This window comes from Pleurodeles waltl, chromosome 3_2 (assembly GCF_031143425.1).
Source record: "Pleurodeles waltl isolate 20211129_DDA chromosome 3_2, aPleWal1.hap1.20221129, whole genome shotgun sequence".
Lineage (NCBI taxonomy): Eukaryota > Metazoa > Chordata > Amphibia > Caudata > Salamandridae > Pleurodeles > Pleurodeles waltl.
The window spans coordinates 50,397,759-50,424,220 of NC_090441.1; the positions used below are offsets into that span (position 1 = coordinate 50,397,759).

General features: G+C 42.8%; 1 protein-coding gene across 3 annotated transcripts in view; it reads left to right on the plus strand.

The window, feature by feature from the left end:
* The window catches only part of MMP28 (matrix metallopeptidase 28), a 451,256-nt gene that overhangs the window by 200,245 nt on the left and 224,549 nt on the right, over positions 1-26,462 (plus strand). For all 3 annotated transcript variants that reach the window (XM_069226736.1, XM_069226737.1, XM_069226738.1), the window contains exons 3-4: positions 7,103-7,290; positions 20,085-20,306. In XM_069226736.1, the coding sequence (XP_069082837.1) occupies positions 7,103-7,290; positions 20,085-20,306 (410 nt within the window). The remainder of the gene's footprint in view (positions 1-7,102; positions 7,291-20,084; positions 20,307-26,462) is intronic.

The following is a 26,462-nucleotide window of genomic DNA, read 5'->3' on the forward strand; positions in this document are numbered from 1 at the left end:
ACGCACCTTTTTATGTGTATTATAGAGATAGATAAATAAATAATTGTTTAAAAAAAGAAAGAAAAAAAATATATATATATATATGTTCGATGGCATGTGTAGCTGCAGATATACATGCTGTGCATATCTCACCATCTTATGTTGGGCTTGGAGTGTTACAAGTTGTTTTTCTTCGAAGAAGAGTTTTTCCGAGTCACAGGATCGAGTGACTCCTCCTCTCAGTGATAGTGTGGATGGGCATCGACTCCTTTGTTGGATTGTTTTCTTTCCGCCGCTGGGTTCAGACGTATTTCCTCTCGCTCCGGGACTTTTGATTTGGAAACTCTGTCTTCTCTTGAACTTTTATCATACCGTCGGTATTGTTTTGAAAGCAGTTTCTTCTGCACTCGATCCGATAGTACTGTTGGGATCAAGGAATCGTCCTTTTGGGCGCTTGTGCCCTCTTTCGGCCTGTTCGGGCCTACTATGTTATACCCTGATGGATCGGACTCCATTCTGTTTCTGTCCTTGGTGCCACGCAAAATATCCAATCAGCACTTGGTCTGTAATTTCTGTCTTTCTCTGGAACATCAAGAAGAAAGCTGTGAGGTGTGTCAGTCTTTTCGATTGAAGAAAACATTACGCAATCAAAGGGCACGAAGACTGGAGATGGCGTCCAAGCTCACGGAGTCCACCACCGACAACCTCAAAGAGGAGCAGGCACAAACGGCAGTTTCGATCCCAGACTCCGAATCCGAGCAGAGTTCAGACGACGACAGCCAGCCAATAGCAGCAGCCCAGTACGTGAGTATACCTGCCCCAACACCAGCTTTTAAAAGATCAGGCAAGGCCTTGGGTGCATCACTGCTGTCAAGCCATGGCTACACCCTAAGAAAATTAATCGTCGACCGACCCTTGGGTTCGGTGCCGAAAAAGGCTAAAATACTCCATCAACAGGTTACCAGGCCTGGTTCGGTGTCGGGTCGAGCCTAAAATTACAAGCCTCAACCTCCAAACCGAATCAACACCCAACTTCTCCAGATCCGAAAAGAGTATGCTCTGCTTCGGAGCCGAAACTGCAGCCAACAGCTTCAGACCCGAAACATCCTGGTATGACTTCGGAGCCGAAAACATCATCTTATACAGAGCAGACAGGGCTTTCGGCTCGGATGAGGCAGGTGCCCAAAACATTGACTATACATTCCTCTAAGGGCACAAAACATACCTCTGGACATCAAATGGAGGAATTGGACATTCAGCCTATTTTAGAGGTTATGGACAACAAGCAGAGAATAATCCAAATCCATAAAGAGACTGGAAAAAATTATTACTTCTCCGCCTCCACAGCCTAAAAGAAAGTTAGCATTTCAGGAGACTCTTGATACTGCCCCACTACCGGCAAAAATGTTCAAGAAGGAAAAGCTGAAATCTCTTCAGCTTTCTCCACCACATTCACCGCACCTGTCTTTTTCACCAGAACCTCTTACTCCACCACCACCTTCACCATCGCACTCACAGGAAGAACATAGGGGTGATTTCAGTTACACTGTAGACCCATGGGACATGTATGATTCGGATCCTATACCATCTAATGATCCGGATCTCTACCCAGAGGATAGTACAGCTTATAACCAAGTAATATCCAGGGCAGCTGCATACCATGGAGTACAAATGTATGCAGAACCTTTAGAAGAGGGATTCCTTTTTAATACACTATCCTCAACTCATAAGCAATACCAGTGTTTACCATTGGTTCCTGGTACGCTTAAGCATGCAGAAGAAATATTTAAAAAAACAGTCAAAGCTAGGGCTCTAACACCGAGGATCGACAAAAAATATAAGCCTCCACCAACAGACCCAATTTACATCACACAACAATTACCACCAGATTCTGTTGTGGTCAGTGCAGCCAGGAAGCGTGCCAATAGTCAGTCGTCTGGGGATACCACACCCCTGACAAAGAAAGCAGAAAATGTGATGCTGCAGGGGAAAAGGGTGGCAACACAAGCAGCCAACCAATGGCGTATTGCCAATTCCTAGGCCCTGTTAGCAAGATATGACAGGGCACATTGGGATGAGATGCAAGAATTCTTGCAATACCTACCCAAGGAACACCAAAAGCGGGCGCAACAAATTGTGGAAGAGGATCAGGCTATGACAAATAATCAGATCAGAGCTGCTCTAGATGCAGCTGACACTGCAGCTAGAGGAATTAATACCAGCATCACAATTAGACGTTGTGCATGGTTGAGGTCCTCAAGTTTTAAACCGGAGATGCAATAGGCGGTCCTTAATATGGCGTTTAACAAACAGCAACTTTTCGGACCAGAGGTGAACACAACCATAGAGAAACTCAAAAAAGACTCTGACATAGCAAAAACCATGGGAGCCCTCTATACCACACTCTTTCGGGGTTCCTTTTGAAAACCGCAATTTAGGGGAGGTTTTAAAACCCAAACTACAGAGGCTTCTACCTCCCATCTAAAGCAAGGACAGCAGTACTACCCAGGGTGGTCATTTAGAGGCTCTTACAGAGGACAAAATGTCAGGGCCAGAGGAAATTTGCAGCCTCAAAGGGTACTTCCACACCCACTGAACAATAGCTTCCCAAACATTCCACAATCCCAAACGTCTCCTGTGGGAGGAAGACTGCGACAATTCCATTCTCACTGGCAAAACATCACCACAAATCAATGGGTACTCTCAATTATCCACAGTGGTTATTGCCTAGAGCTTAACTCCACTCCACCAAATATTCCACCTCGTTCTCACAGACTCTCTCTAGAACACACTATTCTACTAAAACAAGAGGTACAATCTCAATTACTCAAGAAGGCAATAGAAATAGTTCCCATCTTACAGCAAGGAACAGGAGTATACTCCCTATACTTCCTTATACCAAAGAAGGATGGTACTCTCAGACCCATTCTCAATCTCAGACCTCTAAATCTATATATCCTGTCAGAACATTTTCACTTTACAGAATATCATTCCACTACTGCAAAAACAAGATTACAAGACAGCGCTGGATCTAAAACACGCTAACTTCCACATTCCCATACATCCAGCTCACCGCAAATATTTAAGGTTCGTAATTTCAGGCGAGCACTACCAATTCAAGGTACTACCCTTTGTTGTAACAACAGCACCAAGAGTGTTCACAAAATATCTAGCTGTAGTAGCAGCATACCTCAGAAGACAGCACGTACATGTCTTCCCTTATCTAGACGATTGGTTAATAAAATCCAGCACAATTCTAAAATGCCAACAACACACAAAATACACAATAGATACCCTGCACACATTAGGATTCACAATCATTTACCAGAAATCTCATCTGCAGACAGCACCAATTCAAACTAATCTAGGTGTAATTCTGAATACTCAGTCAGCATTAGCCTACCCAAATCCACAATGAATACGAGCCTTTCACTACCTCATATCACAAATCCAGGTCAATCAAACTTACACAGTAAGATTTGCCATAAAACTATTGGGCATGATGGCATCATGCATAGCAATAGTACCAAATGCATGGCTAAACATGACACCACTGCAACAGTGTCTTTTGCAACAATGGTCTCAGGTACAGGGTCGGCTACAGGATCTAGTGTTGTTAGACCGCCAAACTTACAAATCTCTGCAATGGTGGAATCACAACAACTTAACAAGGGGGCGGCCATTTCAAGACCCTGTGCCACAGACCATAATCACAACAGATGCGTCAATAACAGGTTCGGGAGTCCATCTCAACAATCTAACGATACAAGGGGAATGGGACTCAATACAAAAAATTTATCACATAAACCGCTTGGAATTAGTGGTTTTCTTAGCTATCAAGGCATTTCAACCACAGATCATACACAAAATACTCTTAATAAGAACAGACAACATGACAACAATGTATTATCTGAAAAAACAGGGGGGGCACTCATTTAAATTGTTCCTTCTAGCTCAAACAATATAGAAATGGGCAATTCACAATCACATTCACTGGCTAGCAGAATACATCCCAGGGATACACAACCAGCTAGCGGACCTTCTAAGCAGGACACAGCAACAAATACATGAATGGGAGATTCACCCACAAGTAATTCAATATTACTTTCAAATGTGGGAAAGACCAAACACAGACCTTTTCGCAACAAGCTAAAACGCAAAATGGCAAACTTTGCATCCAGATACCCAAACCCTTAGTCCAAGGGCAATGCTCTATGGATCAACTGGTCAGGGATATTTGCTTACGCTTTTCTCCCTTTCCTGTTAATTCCATTTCTGGTCAACAAAATGCACCACACTTCCCTCACCATGATACTCATAGCTCACACGTGGGCATGCCAACACTAGTACACGACACTGCTAGATCTGTCAGTAGGACCACATCCCAAGCTTCCAAACAGACCATATCTGTTCACTCAGAACAGCAGTCAAATCAAGCATCCCAATCCCAGTGTGCTCAACTTGGCGATTTGGCTCCTGAGGTCATAGAATTCGGATACCTACAGCTTCCATTACAATGTATGGACGTTCTAAAACGAGCATATAAACCAACAACCAGACAATGCTATGCAAATAATTGGAAATAGTTTGTATACTACTGTCAACCTAAAAATATAGATCCACTTAAAACATCCGTACAGGATATTGTGTGTTATTTGCTTTATTTACAGAAAGCAAATATTGCCTTTTCCTCTATTAAAATTAATCTAACAGCCATATCAGCCTACCTACAAAACAGACAACATACCTCTCTGTTTAGAGTCCCTGTAATAAAAGCATTTATGCAAGGGCTCAAATGCATTATTCCACCTAGAGTTCCACCAGCTCCTGCATGGAATTTAATATTGTACTCACAAGACTTATGGGTCCCCCATTCGAACCCATGCACTCTTGCGCTTTTTAGTTTCTAACATGGAAGGTTGCTTTCTTGGTAGCAATTACTTCTCTGAGAAGAGTAAGTGAAATTCAAGCATTTACTCTAGAAGAACCTTTCTTCCAAATACACAAACACAAAGTAGTACTTAGGACAAATCCAACATTTTTGCCTAAAGTGGTTTCACCTTTTCACATCCATCAGTCAGTGGAATTGCCAGTCTTCTTTCCACAGCCAGACTCTACTGCTGAAAGAGCTCTCCACACTCTTGATCTCAAAAGAGCTCTATTGTATTATATAGACAGAACAAAGGACTTTAGGAAAACTAAACAACTTTTTGTTGCTTTCCAACCACCTCATAAAGGTAATCCCATTTCAAAACAAGGATTAGCTAGATGGATTGTAAAATGTATTCAAACATGTTACCTCAAAGCAAAAAGGCAGCTATTAATAACTCCAAAATCACATAACACTAAGAAAAAAGGTACCTCCATGGCATTCTCAGGAAATATACCAATGGCAGATATATGCAAAGCAGCCACATATTCCACACCACATACATTCACCAAGCATTACTGTGTGGATGTGTTATATAGACAACAAGCAAATGTTTAGACAAGCGGTGCTAAAAACACTACTTCAAACTACTTCACAGCACAGCATGTGTATCTGCAGCTGCACATGCCATCGAACAGAAAATGTCACTTCACCAATGTACATCTGTTCGTGGCATGTAGTGCTGCAGATTCACATGTGCCCTCCATCCTCCCCGGGAGCCTGTAGTCGTTGCAGTACTTATTTGAACATATGTATATACAATTGCATGGATATATTACTTACTTTTTATATATCTATAGTTCTACGTACACAATTCTTCACTCCTTACTTCACCCTCCTACAGAAAAACAATTTAACAAAGGAGTCGATACCCATGCGCACTATCACCAAGAGGAGGAGTCACTCGATCCCGTAACTCGGAAAACAACTTGTAACGCTCCGAGCCCAACACTAGATAGCGAGATATGCGCAGCATGTGAATCTGCAGCACTGCATGCCACAAGCAGATGTACACTGGGGAAGTGACATTTTTTCTTTCCTCTTAAAAAGTATTCTGGGATCCTGTATGTGGAGATACGTGTTCAGCATTTATGAATTTATTGAAATTACCATTGCTAAAGTAATGTTTTGTTCTAAAAATGTCTACAGGGATTCTTCATATTTTACTGAAAGCAATAAAGATATCTAGGAAGAATTACAATTACAAGTGGGTATTGTTTTCTTTCGTAGTTAGTTAAATTTGTATCTCCAGTTAAGATCCCTTTCAGAGACCTCAGTTTTGCCTTTTAAATTTGGGCTACGGGTCACTTGAACGAAAATGTACCTGTGTTTTTGGTTATGAATTTTTCTGCTGACAGTGGCACTGGGTTTGATGCTTTTCCCTTGATCAGAACTCCACAGTGTTGTTGAGAAGCACAAGAATTGTCATCCTGTATGTTCACCATTCCTACCTAAAGCCTCAACAGATTTTCATGCCAGTCAGGAGATTGTGCCACCTTTGTTTTTGGGTAATATGACGTCTGCTGCTAAAGGAACTCTTCATCATCTGTATGTTAGTTGTTGCCTTAAATTTCAACTGAACATGACTAAAAGAATCTGAGGAACCGGCTTGTTATTTGTCATCTGCGGTTTATCCCTTTCCTGAGAGACAGGCTTTCATTGTACAGTTGCTCTCTAGAGACCTCTTGCATACCAAAATGGTACTGGGTTGTTAGCCCTCTCCTCCTAAGAATCTTCCTGAATATGCAGTGGGAGCCAGGGTGACATTTGAAGACTGTCAGAGCCAGAGCTTGGTCACGCTCTGTTAACTTGTAGTTTATATAAGGTTGCATGCCCCCTCTTACTGAATCTTGCTGTTTAGTCATCCCATGAGTCTGAAATAGAATGGACCTGGGATGTACTCATGAAGGTAAAAGGTAAGTCTGTCGTAGATTCCTCTGCCTTCCTCCAAGAAACCCCCTGCAGCATTCCTCGCTGTGTGCTCCTAAATATAGGCAAAGAGACCTGAGATGTGGATGTTGGCAGATACATAAGGTAACGTTAGCTGTGTGGTATAGTAATCACTACAGAGAGTATCCTTCACTTTCTTTAATATATTCTCTTCTCTGCTATGGTGGAATATTACATGGAAATGTGTCTCAATCCCAACACGCACTTATGCGCAGTATGGTCCTTCTCTCTCGTTTGTTCTAGACAGTTCCAGTGGGCGTCCCACTTACCAGTCAGCGGGTTCCTTGATGAGGCCACACTACATCTGATGAGTGTACCACGTTGCGGTGTCAAGGACTCAGGCAGTTACACCCAATGGACAGAGAGAGTAAATGCCTTGTTTACAGGCAGACGACGCAGCAAAAGGCGCATGAAGCGCTACTCCCTGCAAAGTGCGTATTTTTAAGGTTGTTCTCTACTTTTACATCAACGCTGGTGCGTCAGTGAACACGACCATGCATCTCTTACGTTCTGTAGTAACTGTCCTGGAATATATGCAGACATGTTTTTTGATTGTTGGTTGGCGAATTCTTTTTGTCAATCAAATACTGTTTACCATAGCTTCACTTCTTGCTTTCATTTAATGTAAGGGTATGGTAATGTGGGGACATGTTTCTCCAATACAAGGGTTCTGCATTTAGTCATCGGTTATTCTGGAGTTCCATTTTTCTGCATGAAAACTGCCTTCTTGATTTGTGGGGAGAACTCTCTAAAGCACTGAGTGAAAACCTGATATGCGTGAGAGCTCTTGGACGACTTCTACAGATTCCAAGCAAGTAAACCTTTCAACTAATTTACTTGCCTCCCACATCTCCTGCTCCCGACTGGCTCAGTTATTTTTCTCTGCTGACATTTCTGTACGTTAAATACCTGTGTCCATATAAAAGGTTTCGAAAAACATTTAAAAAGAGGATACTTCCACCATATGCCTGTATAAGGACACATTTTTTTTAACCTTACAATAGCCAATGAAATATTTAACAGAACCCATTAGAGATTGAGGCCTCTGAAGGTTTTCAGTGCCCACTTTTAATAACTAAACATTGAGAGTGGGCATAGAGGCGGCACCCCTTCAGACCCTGTCACTTTAAGCCGTGAGGTCTGAAATTCTCTTTGAAACTGCAGGTCATTTGACAAATACATGAAAGATCATTTTCCTCTCAGTAGAATAGATGGCGTTTCAAATTTGATCTGAACATACTGTAGTTTCAGGCTTGTATTTGTTTAAAAAAAACACCCAAAAAAACAACTTATCACAGGGAAAACGAGAGCTACAGATATGGCGTGGATCATACGAGGAAGGACAGAGAACATGTTATGAGTAGCCCGTGCATGCAGAAGTATGGCAGTGGCAAATACGTTGTGAGATTATATGGGCCAAGTAGCATAGCGACATGAGACAAGTCGAAGGTTGGGGTGTTCGGCAAAGACGTGGTTGAAGCTGAGAAGTTCTTTATTAAAGTAATCATCCCATCATCAAAAGGGTGGAATATATTTTTTTCAGGTGAAACCAGACAATTTTAACAAAATAGGAGCAGAGCCAGGAAGCATTGTGCTCTTATGTCTGATGAAATTATGCCTATTCATATGGATATTTTTTCCTTCATACTTTTATGTTACCTTATAATCTGTTGACATTTTGCAGCCAATAATAACTATTACTAATGTATAATCTCTTCAGTTCTTTTAAGGCGTACTGCATCCCAGTGTTCACATCTAGAGTTTTTTTCATAACATTTTTTTGTTGATTTGTTATAAGTAATGAAAAGTAATAAACAGTGCAATGACACATCATACACAGCATCCCCATGTCCAAGGCCCGCCTCATTCCCGAGCAGCGAGTGAATCATCAACTGAATGAATTCAGCCGGTGTCCAATATCGGTAACATTTCCCCAGGCAGATAGTCCACGCAGTGGCGTAGCGTGGGTTGTCAGCACCCGGGGCAAGGCAAGTAATTTGCGCCCCCTAACCCGGGGCAAGGCAAGTAATTTGCGCCCCCTAACCCGTGGATTTAGTCTCTTCCAAGATGTTGCGCCCGGTGCGGCCGGCCCCCCCTGCACCCCCCACGCTACGCCACTGAGTCCACGTCCGGCTCCGTCCCTTCAGGGCAGTTATTTGTGTCATCCCGGCCCTACCACCCCAAAGTTCTCCCATGTTCTTTCACCCCAACCTCCTTTTGGATGTCTCGCTTCACTCTACTACATCTAGAGATTTTGGATGAGTTCATAATTATATTTTACCTGTCCATTATAAAACTTTTGGCCTCATTATTCTGGATGAGCGGGATTTGAGTTTAACATTTTTAAGTGAGTTTGGAGTCGAGCTGAGGCTTGGAACAAATGGAGGTGCAACTGTACTCGGCTTCCTTTTAGTCAATTGTGATTTCCTTAGTAATAATAATTTTTTGTTATACGAGCTAATGGAGAATTGTGTGATGGAGTGTGATTCAAAATCTTATAATTAACATGAGAAGCTTGCACTATAATGCTTAGTGAAATCGCATAGAAAATGTAAACGTTGACGCGTGTGTATGAAATGTGCCCACGGGGAGTGGCCACCATTGTATTCGATGATTAATGAAATTGACTAATAATGAAATATTAATGTACTAATGTATGATTTTGTATTAGTATTAAGAGTTATATGTTAAGGTTTTGCTAATTAATCACTAGGCCTTAGTTAGCATGAGTCGGGGCCTAACTGCCTGGTTTCATATTAAATGTTTTTTCTAACGTTCAATGTGCTGACTTGCTGAAGGACATGAAGCTGTACTTTTCCAGAAGTTAGAGATGTGTGTGTAACCGTAGTAAATCTTCTCATGAGAACCCGACTTGCTCAAGGAGACATTCTTGTGGAGCGCAAAAGTGTAATTCGCAACAGGTACAAGGTCATTTAGACTAGGGAAGACAATGGGACTACTGACTTGAGTAACAAATGTCACTTATTCCTCACCTGACATTCTACCCATTGGAGGTGTCAAACCCAGGAACCAATAAACTAAGTGAGAACTGTTATGGGGTGAAAATCGTAATGAGGTGACCGATGGACTATTGGTGGAGATAATGATGCACCAGAACTTGACCAATTGGAAATTAGAGACTTGTTCGACAATTTTAATATAACCGCATGACCCGAGGAGAAATCAGCCATTATATGCCACTCCTTTGCCTTAGCCATTACGTGCCTTTTTGCTATCACCCAACCACTTTGTTACTGTGCTTAAAGACTTTGCTGTTTGACTCTTCAAACCATCCTCACCTTTGCCTAGCCCGTTCTATACTTTCCTCCTTATGAGGGAGGTATTCCTTATTGCCCTGTCTTGCTGAACTTTGCTGTGTTTCCTGGCTGATGGTGAATCAACTGATGTCCTGAGGACGAAGACTGACTCTGTACGCTGACTGATTATGGAGGGTAACTATATGATGATGAAATTGTAATTGTCTGTTTGCCTTTTCTTTCTAGGTACCAACTGCTTCGTTTGATAGAGACCATAGATAGATGTTTTCTAAATTGGTGTTGCTAAATTGTTTTGCATGAAGCCCAACATGCTAATGCTGATTTGAGGTTAGTTAAGGAGTTCACTAAACGGATGCAAATAGACAAATGACTGAATCTATGCTTTGTTGAATAATGCGCTAATGATACTCTGCTAAGATTAATCCATGTTGAAGTCGTGCTACGTTCTAATGTTCATGATCTTTGCTTTGCTGAAATCTTATTCGAGTTGCCATATTATGACATTGTTGATGTGTTTTCTGGTTTTTGGACTAATAAACTTGCTAGTAGAATTGTAATCAATAGGGAATAAATATAATAAATGTACTAAATTCTGTGTGTTTATTCATGACTGAAAGGTCATGGTGTGTTTTAATTTTATTGATGTTATTGATTAATTTCATTGACTTGCTATTGTGAATATTGATTTATTGATTGACATGTTGACTAGTTATCTCGTCTTAAGGAGACTTCAATCAGGGTCAAAAGATTCATCGGCCTAAAACGAGTCCCAGAGTGAATACATTATCTAGATTGGGACACGTTATCAGTTCTAGTAGCAGAGGACGGTTTCGGCCCTTTGGGACCCTAGGATGAGGGACCATTGTTTGGAATTGTTTTTTTTAGATAATGCAAATTGGAGGTATGATGTGCCCCTAAGTCCCAAATGACTTTCCTGGAATCTCGGATCTTGCCGAATTGAGTTGGGTATGTTCTCAGCGTTTTAGTGATAGTATGAGTGAGGTAGAATTTGCGCTTCCCCAGCTTATGCATATCGCAGGTGAATTGTGAGTTTTGTGAGAATTTAGGCCAGGTAATGTTTTAGTAGGAGTGGGCATACTCCGCAGTATGAGAGTAGGGAAGTCGGCAAAATTCATTTGAGTGTGGCGCTTTGTGCTAAAAAAATGTCCACGTGGTTGTTGGTGATGTACGGCCCCGACGTGGTCTAAGACTCCGGAGTATATTGATAAGTATATGAGACACTTGGTTTATGTTGTAATTTGTGCGGTTTAATATGTCAATCGGGCGTGGTTGACGAGTCGAGTTTGAGTCAAAGTGTGTGAGTGAAACCTTCGATGGAGATTTGGCAAGTTCTAAAGTGCACTAGAACGAACCATTGACAAGTCGAGAGTAGAATTTGCGGGTCAAATTTTGCTTGCGAGTGCGGGATCTGAGAAGGAGAGAGTAGCAGCCGAGGCTTCAAGTGAAATCTCTGTAAAGTTCTGAAGCGATTGTGTTACCCTTCCTGTAGTAAGAGGGGTGTGGATTGGGCGACAGTTGAACCGGCAAGGGACAAGATTACTGGAGCACCGTCTCCTGAGGTGATGAGGTTGTACTATAAGGTGATTGAGTTTCTAAAGCAAAAGGTGTAGCCGAAAGTCACTGATTGGCAGAAAATTGATTGAACGGCACAAGAAGGCAAAGAGTAGATACATGCCTACTATGAGAGGTTGTTAAAGGCATTCAAACACTATAGTGGCACGAAGGTCATAGAACCGAAGGATATGAATCATCTTGTGTTCAGGTTCGTTGAGGGATTGAGACCAGAGATTAGCCAGATGATTAAGAATCATTTGATCTGTTGGCAAGCGAAACCGAGTTGCAGTATGCGAAATACTGTAGCGATGAGATTGAGTTGAAACATAAAAAGCTGAAAGAGAAGGTGATGGTGATGCAAATTAAGGCAGCTCAAGCAGGGATGCAGGGAAATGGAGTACAGCAGATGGTACAGCAGCAACCTCAAGGGAACGGAATGTTCCAACCGCAAACAAGAGGCAGAGGCCGGGGAGGTTTTGTGAACCGTGGTCCAGATTTGAATACTGTTGTGGTTCAAAATGGCGTGCAAGAGATGAAAAAGATGTTGCCATGCCATGCGTGCGGGGCGTGGGACATTGGAAGCAGGAGTGCCCAATGATGGGGCAGGATGGTGTTGTTCAACAAAGCAATGATGTCGGTACATTTCAAAATGTGAGGGGTCCAAGAATGAGGTGTCCAAATCCGAACTTCCAGAACAATATGGTTCAGATGCAGGGTCTCCAGCCGATGCAACAAGTGCAAATGCCACGCGTTCAACGAGCACAGTTGCAGCAAATACAACAGCAGGTTCCCATGGTACCTAGACAGCAAATGCAGTTGCCTTTAGCTCCGATGGGACAGCAACAGGTGATGCTTCCTCAACAGGTCACAGGCCAAACAATGAGTCAAAACAATACAGTACAACATTTCCCATTGCGTGGTGAGAATGGAATAAACGATGAATGGTCAGATGATTGTTCAGATAGTGAGGAGTGCAGGCTTGCAGCATCTCTAGAAGTAGATCAGAGAGGACCTTATGTTCAGGGAAAGGTGATGGGTCACAAGGTTTCGTTCCTGGTTGACACAGGACCTACACGCTCTACAGTCAGAAGTGCAGAGGTTCAGAAATTGCCGATTTCAGGGCGTACTATAAAGGTGGTAGGAGTAGCAAATCAGCTCCTGACTAATCCAATTACAGATCCGGTTCAGGTTGAGATTGGTACCTTTCAGGGATTGTAGCTACCGTCAGAAGCCTCAGGACTAGTGGAATGGCAGGTCCATCACGAGAAGACACCATAGAATCAGAGGAGGGCGGAGAACAGCCACAAGAAAGACGAAAAGTCAGAAAGGTACTGAAAGGAGATAAGTGGCCAGAGTCGCAAAATGGAAAAGGGAAAGTAGTCATCAGCGAAACAATAGAGGAAGAAGTCGATACCACAAGGAAGGAAGATTTGAGCGAAGGAGAATTGCAGGCTGACCGAAAGCTGAAAAGAAAGAGAATTGTAAACAGAAGGTACGCAGGTCCTGAGTGGGCTTATGCAACATCAGCTGAGTGGCAACAAGAATTTTTGGCATTCTGTTTTGATCGAGAGGTTCCAGGTCAATACTACGGCACCTGAACTTGACACAGAGAAGAGAGATTATGTTAAATTCGAAGTAAAGCTGAGAGAAAAAGAGACTGGTACATTATTTGATGTGACACTGTTAACCTGAATTGACCTGAGAAAAACCGATTTTGACAAGCTGCTAACCTGATTTGACAAGGATCTGGGAGTGAATGAAATATGTAAATACTTGCTAAAGAAAGACTTTGCTTGAAAAAGGGGGAGAGCTTTAGACCTTCCTCAGTTGATTGTTTGCCTTCATATTGTTCTGCTTTCTGATTCTTTACAGATCATGATTAACACTAGAGATAATAGTAAGGGGAGTAGGATTTGTAGATGGTTGAGTAGTATTTTGGGTGTTGTCTGTGCGATAGTAATCATAGCTGTGATTGTGGGAATGTCATTGGTGGATAAGAGTGATACTAACAGTGCTTCAATTCCTGAGACTGCTACACTGACACCCTGGGAGAGATTTGAACAGGATACGAAATATTTGCATGAGGGAAGTAACAAAAAAGGGGAACTATCTACTAATGTTTTCTATCGCTTGTTGAATGAGTATGTTGAAATAATGGATGCGAGAAATTGTTATGTGTGCACAAAATTCCTTTGTCAGTACAAGAAGGGGTCACCTATCATAGTTTGCCGCTAACATACGGGATGAGTTGTAGTCTGTTATTAACAAGGCTTTATAATCAAGAATATATTCAGTACTTCTATTCTAATCTAGATGTAGTGTTTTCTTTTGTGTCTATAAATGAATATTTGAGTAAGATAGCTAGAGATCATAGTATAAAAATAGTTAGGGGATTCTTTGTGCCTACACTGACATTTGGTACAGCTTATGCGCATCACAATAATCTAACCTGCTGACTAACGCCTGTAGAAAAGAGTTTTTTAGATCACACTGATGATAGTAGAAAAGCGTTAAAAGAAAAGCTAGAAAAGGGATTACAGAAACTAACGTTTGCAAATGATTATGCTTATAGTGCAATAAAGACACAAGGCAAATTAGCTTTAGATGCATTGCACATAGGAAAGCTTTGTGTACATAGGCCAAAATCTGACCATGACACTTTGTTTGTGGCAACGAGTGAGTGCAGACATGTGTTTTTGTTTCAGAGTAAGTGGACGTTCATGTTAAATGGACAGGATCCAGCAATCCTGGGGATCTATTACATATGTGGACGTAATGCTTATTACCGTCTTCCAAAGGGATTGTATGGGACATGTTATTTGGGAATAGTTTTTCCAAAGATTTACCAATTTGATGACTTAAGGAAGTTTCCTAAAGTGTCTGAATTACATCATACCAGACAGAAAAGAGAGACAGCGGCTGCTGTCGTGGGTGATATATTTGGAGCAATAATTCCTTCAGTGGGAGTTATCTTAAACTCCATAAAGATTCGAAAGTTGTCTACTATTGTGGATAACATGCTGACAAACTTCACAGGAGCTATACTCTTGGTGGATACTGAACTTGCTGCGGAGAGGGCTATTACTCTTCAAAATAGGCTTGCTTTAGATATTCTTTTAGCGAAAAGTGGCAGAGTCTGTAGGATGCTTAATGAGAGGCATTGTTGTGCCTATATACCCGATAATAGTAATAAGATTAGATGTATGCTTACTAACTTAACAAGAGATAGTACAGATTTGAAGGAACTGAAAGAATCTGGAGTTTGGGAAAAGGTTGGAAAGGGACTTGCTAAAGTGGGAAGTTGGTTTAGTAATATTTAGCATGGGATATTTGCAAAAATAATAAAGGGAAAATTGATTGTTTTAGCTTGTTTATTCGGACTTTGGTTATCATGTAAAATTAGTAAAAGAATTAGAGAAAAATTGGCAAAACGCAATGTGAGGAGAGAAGAAAAGAAAAGGGAGAAAATATTCAAAGCAAAATATGAAAGGTCAAAAATGGGGGAAGAAATTGAAATGAAGGAACTAAGAAAGTGAAATGTTGTGAAAGGAAAGGATTTATGTGATGACAAGAGTCATCAGAGGAGGGATTGATGGAGTGTGATTAAAATCTAATAATTAACATGAGAACCTTGCAATATAATGCTTAGTGAAATTGCATAGAAAATGTAAACATTGACGCATGTCTATGAATTGTGCCCACAGGGAGTGGCCACCATTGTATTCGATGATTAATAAAATTTACTAATAATGAAATATTAATGTACTAATGTATGATTTTGTATTAGTATTAAGAGTTATATGTTAAGGTTTTGCTAATTAATCACTAGGCCTTAGTTAGCATGAGTCGGGGCCTAACTGCCCGGTTTCATATTAAATGTGTTTTTCTAACGTGCAATGTGCTGACTTGCTGAAGGACATGAAGCTGTACTTTTCCAGAAGTTAGAGATGTGTGTGTAACCATAGTAAATCTTCTCATGAGAACCCGACTTGCTCAAGGAGACATTCTTGTGGAGCGCAACAGTGTAATTCGCAACAGGTACAAGGTCATTTAGACTAGGGAAGACAATGGGACTACTGACTTGAGTAACAAATGTCCGTGATTGAATGTGTGAGCACAGAATGCTGAGGCAGCGTAATCCTGAAGCCATCTCGGGCCTCTTCAATCCATTTACACCTCCTCCCTGCCCCTTCAGCTCACTCCTGCAGCTTTCTGCTTTCTTCCTTTGTGACGCATTTTCATTTTTCTCTTCCTCCGTCTTCCCCATATATGTGTTTTGCTTGCAATAAATGCTTGAAGTACAAAATTAAGCACCGGCCCACAAAATAAGTGGGGAGGGGGAGAAGGCGTGGGGGGAGGTGCTGCTACTGCTCGAACAGCCAGGTCTTGAGAAGTTTCCTGAAGGTAAGGAGGTCTTTGGTCTGGCGCAGGTGGATGGGAAGAGTGTTCCACGGTAAGGTGTGAAAATGATCTACCGCCGGTTGTAGTTCTGCAGACGCGTGAGACGATTGCGAGGACGAGGTCAGCAGAGCGGAGATGCCGGGTCGGGTGTAGAAGGAGAGTCGTTTGTTGAGGTATTCTTGTCCGGTGTTGTGCAGTGCCTTGTGAGCGTGGGTAAGGAGTTTGAAGGTGATTCTCTTGTTGACTGGGAGCCAGTGCAGGTTTTTCTGGATGTGTTGCAGCCTCTTCTGGAGTTTGGCCGTGGTTCCTGAGTAGAGGGCATTGCCGTAGTCCAGTTTGCTGCTTACGAGGGCTTCGGTGACTATTCTTCTGGTTTCGGGGGGTATCCATTTGTAGAGCTTTCGGAGCATGCAGAGGGTGTTGAAGCAGGAGATGGCGTTGACTTGCAGGGTAATGGATAGTGAGGGGTTCAAGATGAATCCTAGGTTGCATGCGTGGTCGGTGGGAGTTGGAGCGGTTCAGAGAGTGGTAGGCCACCAGGAGTCATCCCATGCGGAGGGGGTGGAGCCGAAGATAAGGACTTCCGTCTTGTCCGAATTGAGCTTGAGGCAGCTGCTCTTCATCCATTCAGCGATGGCCTTCATTCCTTCATGGAGGTAGGTCTTGGTGTAGTCCTTGGTGAGTGAGAGGATCAGCTGGGTGTCGTCGGCGTATGATATGATGTTGAGATTGTGGGATCGGGTGATGTTAGCGAGCGGGGCCATGTATACGTTGAAGAGGGTCGGGCTTAGGCGACGAACCCTGGGATACGCTGCAGATGATTTAGATGGCCTCCGAGCAGAATGGGGGGGGGGCGGACTCTCTGGGTTCTGCCGGTGAGAAAGGAGGTGACCCAGTTTAGGGCTCTGTCGTGGATTCAAGCATTGCTGAGGTGTGAGTGTAGGGTGTGGTGGCAGACGGTGTTGAATGCCACCGAGAGGTCCAGGAGGATGAGGACCGCGGTCTCGCCGCTGTCCAGTATGGTTCTGATGTCATCGGTGGAGGCGATGACGGCGGTTTCGGTGCTGTGGTTGCTGCGGAATCCGGATTGGGAAGGGTCTAGGGTGCGGTTCTCCTCTAAGAAGCGGTTTAGTTGTCTGTTGACGGCCTTCTCGATGACTTTTGCCAGGAAGGGGAGCAGGAAGATAGGCCAGAAGTTCTTGAGGTCCTTTGGGTCTGCCTTGGGTTTTTTGAGGAGTGCGTTGTTCTCGGCGTGTTTGCAGCTCTCTGGGAAGGTGGCGGACTTGAACGAGCTGTTGATGATCTTCCGTAGTTGGGGTGCAATGATGGAGCATGCTTTGTTGAGGATGTGATGAGGGCAGGGATCAGATGGAGAGCTGAAGTGGATAGTGTTCATGATTTCGATGGTGTCGTTGATGGGGGGGTCCCGGAGAGTAGGAGGTTGGTTGGAGGTGAATCTGTGGTGTTGGTGGTTTCCGGGGGAGTCTGGGTGCTGAAGCTGTTGTGGATGTCTGCAATCTTGCGGTGGAAGTAGGAGGCTAGAGAGGCGCAGAGGTCTTGGGATGGCGGGATGTCATTGACATTGGAGCTGGGGTTGGAGAGTTCCTTCATGACGTTGAAGAGCTCCTTGTGGCTATGTGCATTGTTGTGGATTCGGCCATTGAAGGTGGTTCTTTTGGCGGCTCGGATGAGTTGGTGGTGTCTGCGGATGGCGTTTTTGAAGGCTGTGTGGTTGTCCAGAGTCTGATCTTGGCGCCACTTTCTGCAGCAGTGGTCTGTCCAGTGGAGTTCGGTAGTGTGGCTGAAAGAGACGTGATTGCTGGTGGAGAAATTAGGGTCGAGTGTGTGTCCTGTGGAGTGGGTGGTGTCGTGACGATCCGCACGGGAAACAAGAAGCACAAATTAAGCACTGCCTAGGGGTAAGAGACTAGTTCTGATAAATTTAGAGCTGAGGCTACCAGGCATACTGTTGCGATGCATGGCCCTTTCCCCCTTCCCCCTCTGCACCCATTGGCTGCAGGCATTGCCTTGTTTCTCTAAAAATATTTAGCACTCATGTTCTCATACTGCCACCTAAAGATAACATAAACTGCGTCTTGTGGTGAGGAAGGTGATCCTTGGGGAGAGGGAGCAAAGGGCCAGAATTGATTTGGGAGCTTGGGCACTTTTAATTACAGTAGCCAAACACGTACAAATTCCCATTTATTTTAATGGATTCACATTAGATTGCCTGAGATGTAGCGACTGAAACAGGTTGCTTCTTCCTTTAGGTTAAAAGGGTTAGACTAATTCTGCGTGCCTACCAAAGTCTGTGGAGGCACCAATGTGACTTCAAGCTCTTCTAGATTTTGAAGTATGTTTGCTACCTAAGTAATAGAAAACAGATTAAACTGATTTCGCAAAAAATACAGGCTTATTATGCATTTCAAAAGTGGAAAAAGTTTGTTTTATTCACATTTTATTATGTCAACAGTGTTGTAGTGCCAGCAAGGAGTATTCAGTTGAACTGATTGAAGTTACTAATTTTATCCACAGCCAAAATATTGCTATTTAGCAGTCCCTTTATATTACGGAAACTTCAAAGCAGAGGTACGGTGGGAAGGAAACCAGCCATAGTGTCTTAAGTTGACAACTGGGTGTCTATGATGCAACAAGCATAAGACCAGGAGCATTGTGTCACAAGTCAGCAGTCGTGAATTTTGGAGTGATGCTGGCTAAGCCATGGCCAAGTTTATTTGTGTAAGACTGATTGCTTCCTGCAGTTCCAAATTCTATACCGTGCATGGGACAAGCTCTCCCATCAACTGTCCAAACATATTTTAGTAGTGTTAAGGTGGGTTTAATGTCTGTCACCTTTCAAGTGCCTGCCAGGGAAATATGCATGGCAGCTAATGACCTACTCCACACACAATTTGTGAGCACTACAGCCTTCAAGTTTCCTCTTGAGGTTTCCTCTTGAAACAAGGAAGTTCTGCGGAACCTATCTGCCAAGGTGTAAGCTGCCCTGTGGTATTTTTTCTCCTGCCTTTCTGTTCTCTTTGCTTGTGAGAATGAGAGAAAGCCAGGACGCGAGTATTACAAAGTTAACTTTAGGGTGACCTTCCTTATGCACTTTCCCAATGTCAGCACGCTTCTACTAACTCAACACCCATTGGATTGAAGAGAGCTGGTGATTTTGTGCACACTTTGGGGGAAGGAGGACATGCCAGCTTATAACGTGCACCAGCTGCCTAGTATCCAGAGCACAGTTATTTATTAAACAGCTTTTGAATAAATTTCCGGTATCATAATAAGAAAGCATGGTTTCAGTCATGTATTAGTGGGAGAAAGTATACAGGCTTAAATTATTGGAGTAACCATAAAGATGTTTTGCCCCAGAGATAAACATGGTTGATAGTAGGTTGTAAAGTGATCCAAAAGATGGAGGATGCTTTGAAATTGAGTTGGTAGTTACATTACTTTGTTATACGCTGCTTATGGCATGCCATCAATAAGGAACGTTCAGAGAGATGTGTTTGATGTGTTTACCTGAAACGTGTGAAAATAATTTTAAATCAGACTGTACAGTGGGTAATGCAGGACCTTGTCAGAATAAACTTTTTTCTGTATTTTAGCTGCAAGAAATGGTGGAGATTGAGCTGTGGTTATTTGGGCTTCATCCATAAAGTGGACTTTTTTGAGTTAACAAGAGGTATTAGGGAATTTTAAATTAAGTGTAGCAATCGAGGGCTGACATCACAAAGTTCTAAAACAAATACTGACCCCTTTGTTTTAATCACTACATTCTGATATGAGGTAGTCGAAAGGTGCGTTTCTGTGACTTGTTAAAGATTCATTGTTATAGTTCTTTAAAAATAATTATAACTTCTTCACAACACTGAATTAGGTTTAGCAACTGTGGTAACAACTGATATTAAGAAATCAGTTGTACTTTATATATGTGATAAGTTTGCTCCTCTTGCTTCCTCTAGGTAAGAAGTGGTATAAGCACCACCTAACGTACAAGATAGAAAATTGGCCTCAGTATTTGCCTGAACACCAGGTAAGGCAAGTGGTGAAGACAGCATTTCAGTTATGGGGCAACGTGTCATCATTGACTTTCTGGGAGGCAAAAGAAGGCTCACCAGACATCCGCCTGGCGTTCTTCCATGGTGACCACAACGATGGAGCCAACAATGCTTTTGATGGACCAGGTATTGATTTTCCTTTCTGAAGCCTTGTTTAAAATGTGATGTTGTATTGTAACTTCATCTCCTCTGTACTGTTCTCATGAGTGCTTCAGATATTTAGCCTACAGAAGGGATAGACCCCCTATTGCCCCTTCTGCAATATAAAAAACTTTGGGCCTGATTTAGAGTTCGGCAGACAGGGGAACTTCATCACAAATGTGACAGATATGCCATTCGCTATATTTCAAGTGCCATAGGACATAATGAACTTATAGTACGGTGGACAGGATATCAGACACGTTTGTGACAGAGTATTCAGCACGCTGAAATTTAAATCAGGGCCTTAGTGTCTTGTCAAGCCTCTTACTATGTTGGATTGTGAACAACCTCTCACTGGTCTTCTGGACATTGCACTTCACTTGCTTAGACTGAGAACTGAGGTGCCAAAGTTAACTCGAGCTGTCATGCACTACCTGGCCATAGAGAAAACTAGGGCACCTGAGGCATAAAAGCCACTGGAATCACTGAGCAGTGGCTGAATATGTGTTGAAAGTTTGGAAATGTTCCCATTATAGGTTGAATGAATTCATGGACAGAAAGCTATGTGTAATGAGTTATGCAGAAATGCCATATAGATGAAGATGTATGGTTAGGTTTCAAGTTTGTTTAATGACGTTTACTGACAGCCCCAACAAACAAAGATTTTATAAGGCTTTGTCTAGAAGGAGAATTCATTTTTGTGTGCAGAGACCCCTATATTCCTCTTAGCAAAGTACTAAATATTAATTACAATCCTGTAGTCACTATTGCTGTGGCCATTTGTAAACCCTGCCAATTGATGTAAAAAAAATCTAATGTCAATCATGGGGGACATTTGTTAGTTGCTGAAAAGCCATCTGCTTTAGCTAAGTAATTCTTAAACATACTTGCTGTCATAAGAGACTGAGAATATGACATTGACAAACCAAAATATACTCATGTGTGCATGAGGCTGGGTCGCAAGAAAGCAGATTGCACATTAACAGTTAAGGTGATGGCCTGCTCAATAAAAGAATAATAGCCTACTGCAGCCACTCCTATTTCTCAATTTGCCATGGTATCACTTGGAGAATAGCATATACTTTTCATAAATATTATTATGTTGATTCTTTTGCCAAAGTAGTTGTTCAAGGGTAAGTTGCTCTTAGGTTCTCTCAGAAACCCGTTTTCGTAAGCCTCAATTCCCCTCTATCACACTGCTGTATATTCTTCAGCTGCTACTTGCCTATTTGTCCTAGTAGTTATGATGTGTGAGGAAGATCACATGATTGCGAAATAACATTACTTCTTCAGCACTGGATCTTTAGTAGATTCACATGATTTTTAATTTTTCACTATTGTGAGACTGGAAATCCCCAATACATTTATTACTGCAGTTGGCAAATGGTTAAAACATTACTCTCCTATCCTCATTCTGTGTTTACTGTACCATGTGGCAACTTATAAGAGGAAAATGACCTCCTATGCAGGAGAGGCCATGTTTTGGTGTTCACCCATATGTTGTGTTATAAAGGTTCTGCTTTCATTGCAAATCTTTACCTACTATTGAGAGGAACTTGACATAGATAATTCTCTTTCAGATGGTTGCTTTCTTCTTTAGTTTGGTTTCACTCTATTGCTCCCCTTGTCGGGCACTCCCTCTCTTTAAGCATCTTGGCTAACAAACAAGGGACATTTTACTAGCTTCTACTCTTCAGCTTTAAACTGTCCAACCCCGGCGCCAACATCGACGACATCCCACCATCACAAGACCTCTGTGACTCCCTAGCCACCTTCTTCTACCGCAAGATGGCAGACATCCATGACCACTTCAATACCCAGAGCCCCTCGTCAACCACCTACATACACCACAGACTCACCGCCCCCAGCCACACCAGCCTCCTGCTCTCCTGGACCCATGTCAACGACACCATCAAAATCATGAACACCATCCACTCCGGCTCACCATCCGACCCCTGTCCTCACCACATGTTCAACAAAGTGAGCTCTGTCATCGCACCCCAACTCCGGAAGATCATCAGCTGTTCCTTCAAGACCGCCACCTTCCTGGAGAGCTGGAAACACTCCGAGATCAACTCCCTTCTCAAGAAACCCAAGGCAGACCCAAAGGACCTCAAGAACTTCCGGCCCATCTCCCTGCTCCCCTTCCCGGCAAAAGTAATTGAGAAAATTGTCAACAAACAACTGACCCACTTCCTCGAGCAGAACAACACCCTGGACCCGTCCCAATCCGAATTCCGCAGCAACCACAGCACCGAAATCGCCTTCATCACTGCCACCAACGATATCAGGACCATACTTGACAACGGCGAAACCGCAGCCCTCATCCTCCTGGACCTCTCAGACGCGTTCAACACCACACTCCTGAAGGCCTGCCACACTGAGAACCGCACCGACACCCACCGACCATGCACAAAACCTGGTATTCATCCTGGACTCATCGCAATCAATGACCCAGCAAGTCAACTCCGTCTCCTTCTCCTGCTTCAACACCCTCCGCATGCTTTGGAAGATCTACAAATGGATCCCCACTGGAACCAGAAGGACGGTCACCCAAGCCCTTGTAGACAGGAGACTGGACTACGGCAACGTCCTCTACGCAGGAACCACAGCCAAGCTTCAGAAAAGACTGCAACGCATACAGAATACCTCTGCACGCCTCATCCCTGACATCCACAGCCACATCACAGCCCACTGGAGAAACCTTTCACTGGCTCCTCGTCAACAAGAGAATCACGTTCACACTCCTCACCCACGCTCTCAAGGCACTGTACAACACCGGACCAGAATACCTCAACAGACGGATCTCCTTCAACACCCCGACCCGACAGATTCGCTCCGCTGACCTTGCCCTCGCCACCATCCCACGCATCTACAGAACGACTGCTGGCGGCAGATCGTTCTCCCACCTCGCCGCCAAGACGTGGAACACTCTTCCCACCCACCTCCGACAGACACAGGACCTACTTACCTTCAGGAGACACCTCAAGACTTGGCTGTTCGAGCAGTAGCACTCCCCCAACCCCAGTGCCTTGACACCCTCACTGGTGAGTAGTGAGCTTTACAAATGCCTTGATTGATTGATTGGCTTGTCTCTAGCCATAGCTCATATACCTTTAAATAAGTTTAACATGTTTTCTTTGAGAGCATGAAATAAAGGTTGCCTAAACAGATTATTTTGTGAAGATCCACACAATGATTTAATTTATTGCTTACAAGAGAATTGAGATATGTTGACTTTTTACCTTTAAGGCCCTTATGATTAGAAAAAGGAGCTTCATATTTTAATTGAACGAGGGCTCTTATTCTTTTGAAGGGAAATCCACTAGTGTTTTCCCTCCTACATCTGCTAGGAAACCTTCAACATAGACTAAATAAAACCATTCTGATCCTCAAAGATCAGTGGAAGGAAATCTGAGTAATCAAGGGGTAAGTGAAAAAAAAAGATCAATTATAAAAGTGTGAATGCTGCAGACCTTTATTAATGCGTTTTATTGATTTTTTGCAAAGATGGAAAAATACTAGACTACAACAAAGTAAGAAACACCTAGGTTGTCATTTCAGGTAGAGAAGTAACTGTATTTACAGCTCTAACCCAAATGCACATAGAAAGGAGACAATAATACATACAACCATGAAACTGTAAGGATATGCATAAAAAGTGAGCTTAATAGTATACAGGTGTATGAAGCTGAGTAAGAGTAGAATGGGTTATGCCTAACTGGGAGAGAGGGGATGGGGTGGGGAGGGCTCCTAAGAATCTTGAGGGGGAGCAGGAATTTTAGGATCATGAGTAGGGAGCTAGCATTTGGCTTCTTGGTCAAACGGGAAAGCTATTTCAGATGGTCAATCCAATATTGTGGTGGGATCTGGATCAAAGTAGATGGGAAGTGGATTGTGAGGGATGGAAGGGAACATCTTGATAAATACAAAAGAATGGAGCTGGCAGAGGTCTCGTGGCAGTGATCAGGATAAAGGGATCCACAGCTGTCTGAGAGGGGACTGGGTGAGAGAAAGCTCGTAAGGTATCACCACAGTAATGGTATAACTGGTTTGGTATGCAGTCTGTCTTATTCTTAGGCGATTGTGCAGTGCCGTATGCCCTTAGCCTCCTCCCTATGAAGCACCGCTGTCTCAGTCCTAGCCTTGTGTCAAAAGAACAAGGCCAAGGAAACTCCATTATAAGAGGATGAAGAGGAATATTTGTCAAAAGGCTTTCAATATTCTCAGAAGCAAGACCCTCTGATTAACCTATGAGGTATATGCATTAGGGCACAAAGCTGAGTCTACTTGTACATTTTAGCTCTGCTTTGGATGTCTTAGAACATTCTAAGAAACAAATATCTTTCTTCAGGTCTTGAAATGCCACATTCTGAGTCTTCTGCACTATTTCTGAAGGTACAGCCTCATGACTCTTAAGTCAAAGTCTAAATCACTGTTTAAAAAAATCATTGATAAAACACATTCAAAAGAGCAGGTCAAGGATGGTTCCTAAATCTACCACTTCTCTGATGACAAATATGATGATGATATCAACATCATCAACTACAACATCATCCCTAAAGATGTCGATGACTACCATCCCAGTAACAAAACTGGTGTGGACTACACCATCAGTGGGTTCATCAACAAGGCCATCCAAGTTTATTTTAAATCAGATAAAGGTCTTCCAGTGCCTCTTCTTCCAGAGCCCACTTCACGAGGTAAAGGTTCACCATTTCCACTACGTCATTTATGGGAAATAGTCCTACCAAATTTAACATTAATTAGAACATTAGAATGTTGGGAGCTCCATTAAAAACAATGGAGTGCTCTGGGCTTTTAATGGCCAGTAGAAGCCCAGAGCTTCCACATTCCAATGTTTGTTTGTTTTTTGTTCACAGCTGTTGCTGTGAACAAAGGCCTCACAGAGCCCGAGGGGATTTCAGTCCCCTTGGGCTCTGTGAGGCCTTCGTTTTATTTATTAGAACATTCTTCCCTCTAGTGGCAGAATGTTCTAATAGCCCTCCATAGCTGGGCTATACCGGCATTGAAGTCCTGCTGCCTTGTTAAAGGCCCGACCCTTTGGCTTAGTCCTTTAACGCTGGAGAGGGCCTTTATTGGCCGGTTTAGCCTGCTACGGCGGGCTATAAGGCTATATGATCAGGAGGTCTATGTCGGTGACTAATATCTAAAAACAGAAAATTCTTATCCTAAACAACCTGTTTCCCAGCCGGGCACACTCAATCCAGGAGATGTAGACTCCTTTGAAGAACAATATGCTAATGAGTCTTTTGGAAAGGACAACCACTACCATAAGGAATATCTGATGCAAGTCCCCAGATGATTAGTTAAGGATCTGTGCTTAATGCTCACAGACTACTGTAAAAGATTCCCAGAAAATTCTGCTCAACCAGCATCAGCCATCAAAACCTCAAACCCCAAAAGGATACCTTTTCCCAGAAGCCCAATAATATCCCCTAAAACTGTTGATCCTGCAACTTCAACACCTATTGTTCCTCCAACCCGAGAAGATAGTACTCTGATGAGAATCAAGAGGAAGGTGAGATTCCTGATGATCGCTCCCAGGGTGTGGGTTCTGAATGGGTCAATTATGGGTTGCATTATTATTAGCTCCACTTACTCTAGCTACTGCAAACTTTCCACAGGTTGACATCAGGATTTCATGCAAGAGGTTTGATACACCTCTGCTCATGAAGCCATTAGAATGCTTTCTATAAAATGTTACATAACCAGCTTTCAAGTCGGTAAATTCTATTGAATACATCCAGATGGAATGCTTGAAGGTAATAAAAAATCCAGAAACTGTAGTATCCATTGCCCAAAGTCGGAACAAGAAATACAAAGCTCCAGACAGCTCCCTAGCCTGTCTCATAAGCCACCCTAGACCAGACTCCTTAGTGATGCGCAGAGGCAGCACAGAGAAGGTCAAGGAATCATTCTAGTCCCTGTTCTGCCCCACCAGACAGGAAAGGTAGAAGATTTGAGAATATAGGAAAACTTGTTTTCTGCAGTTGCTGCTACCATCATAAGACTACCCAATTCGTTTGCAATTCTGGGAAGATATGACAGGCAAATATGGTCTGACTTAAGTTTTTTATCTGAATTCTCACAGACAACAAAATAAATGAAGAAAAGTTT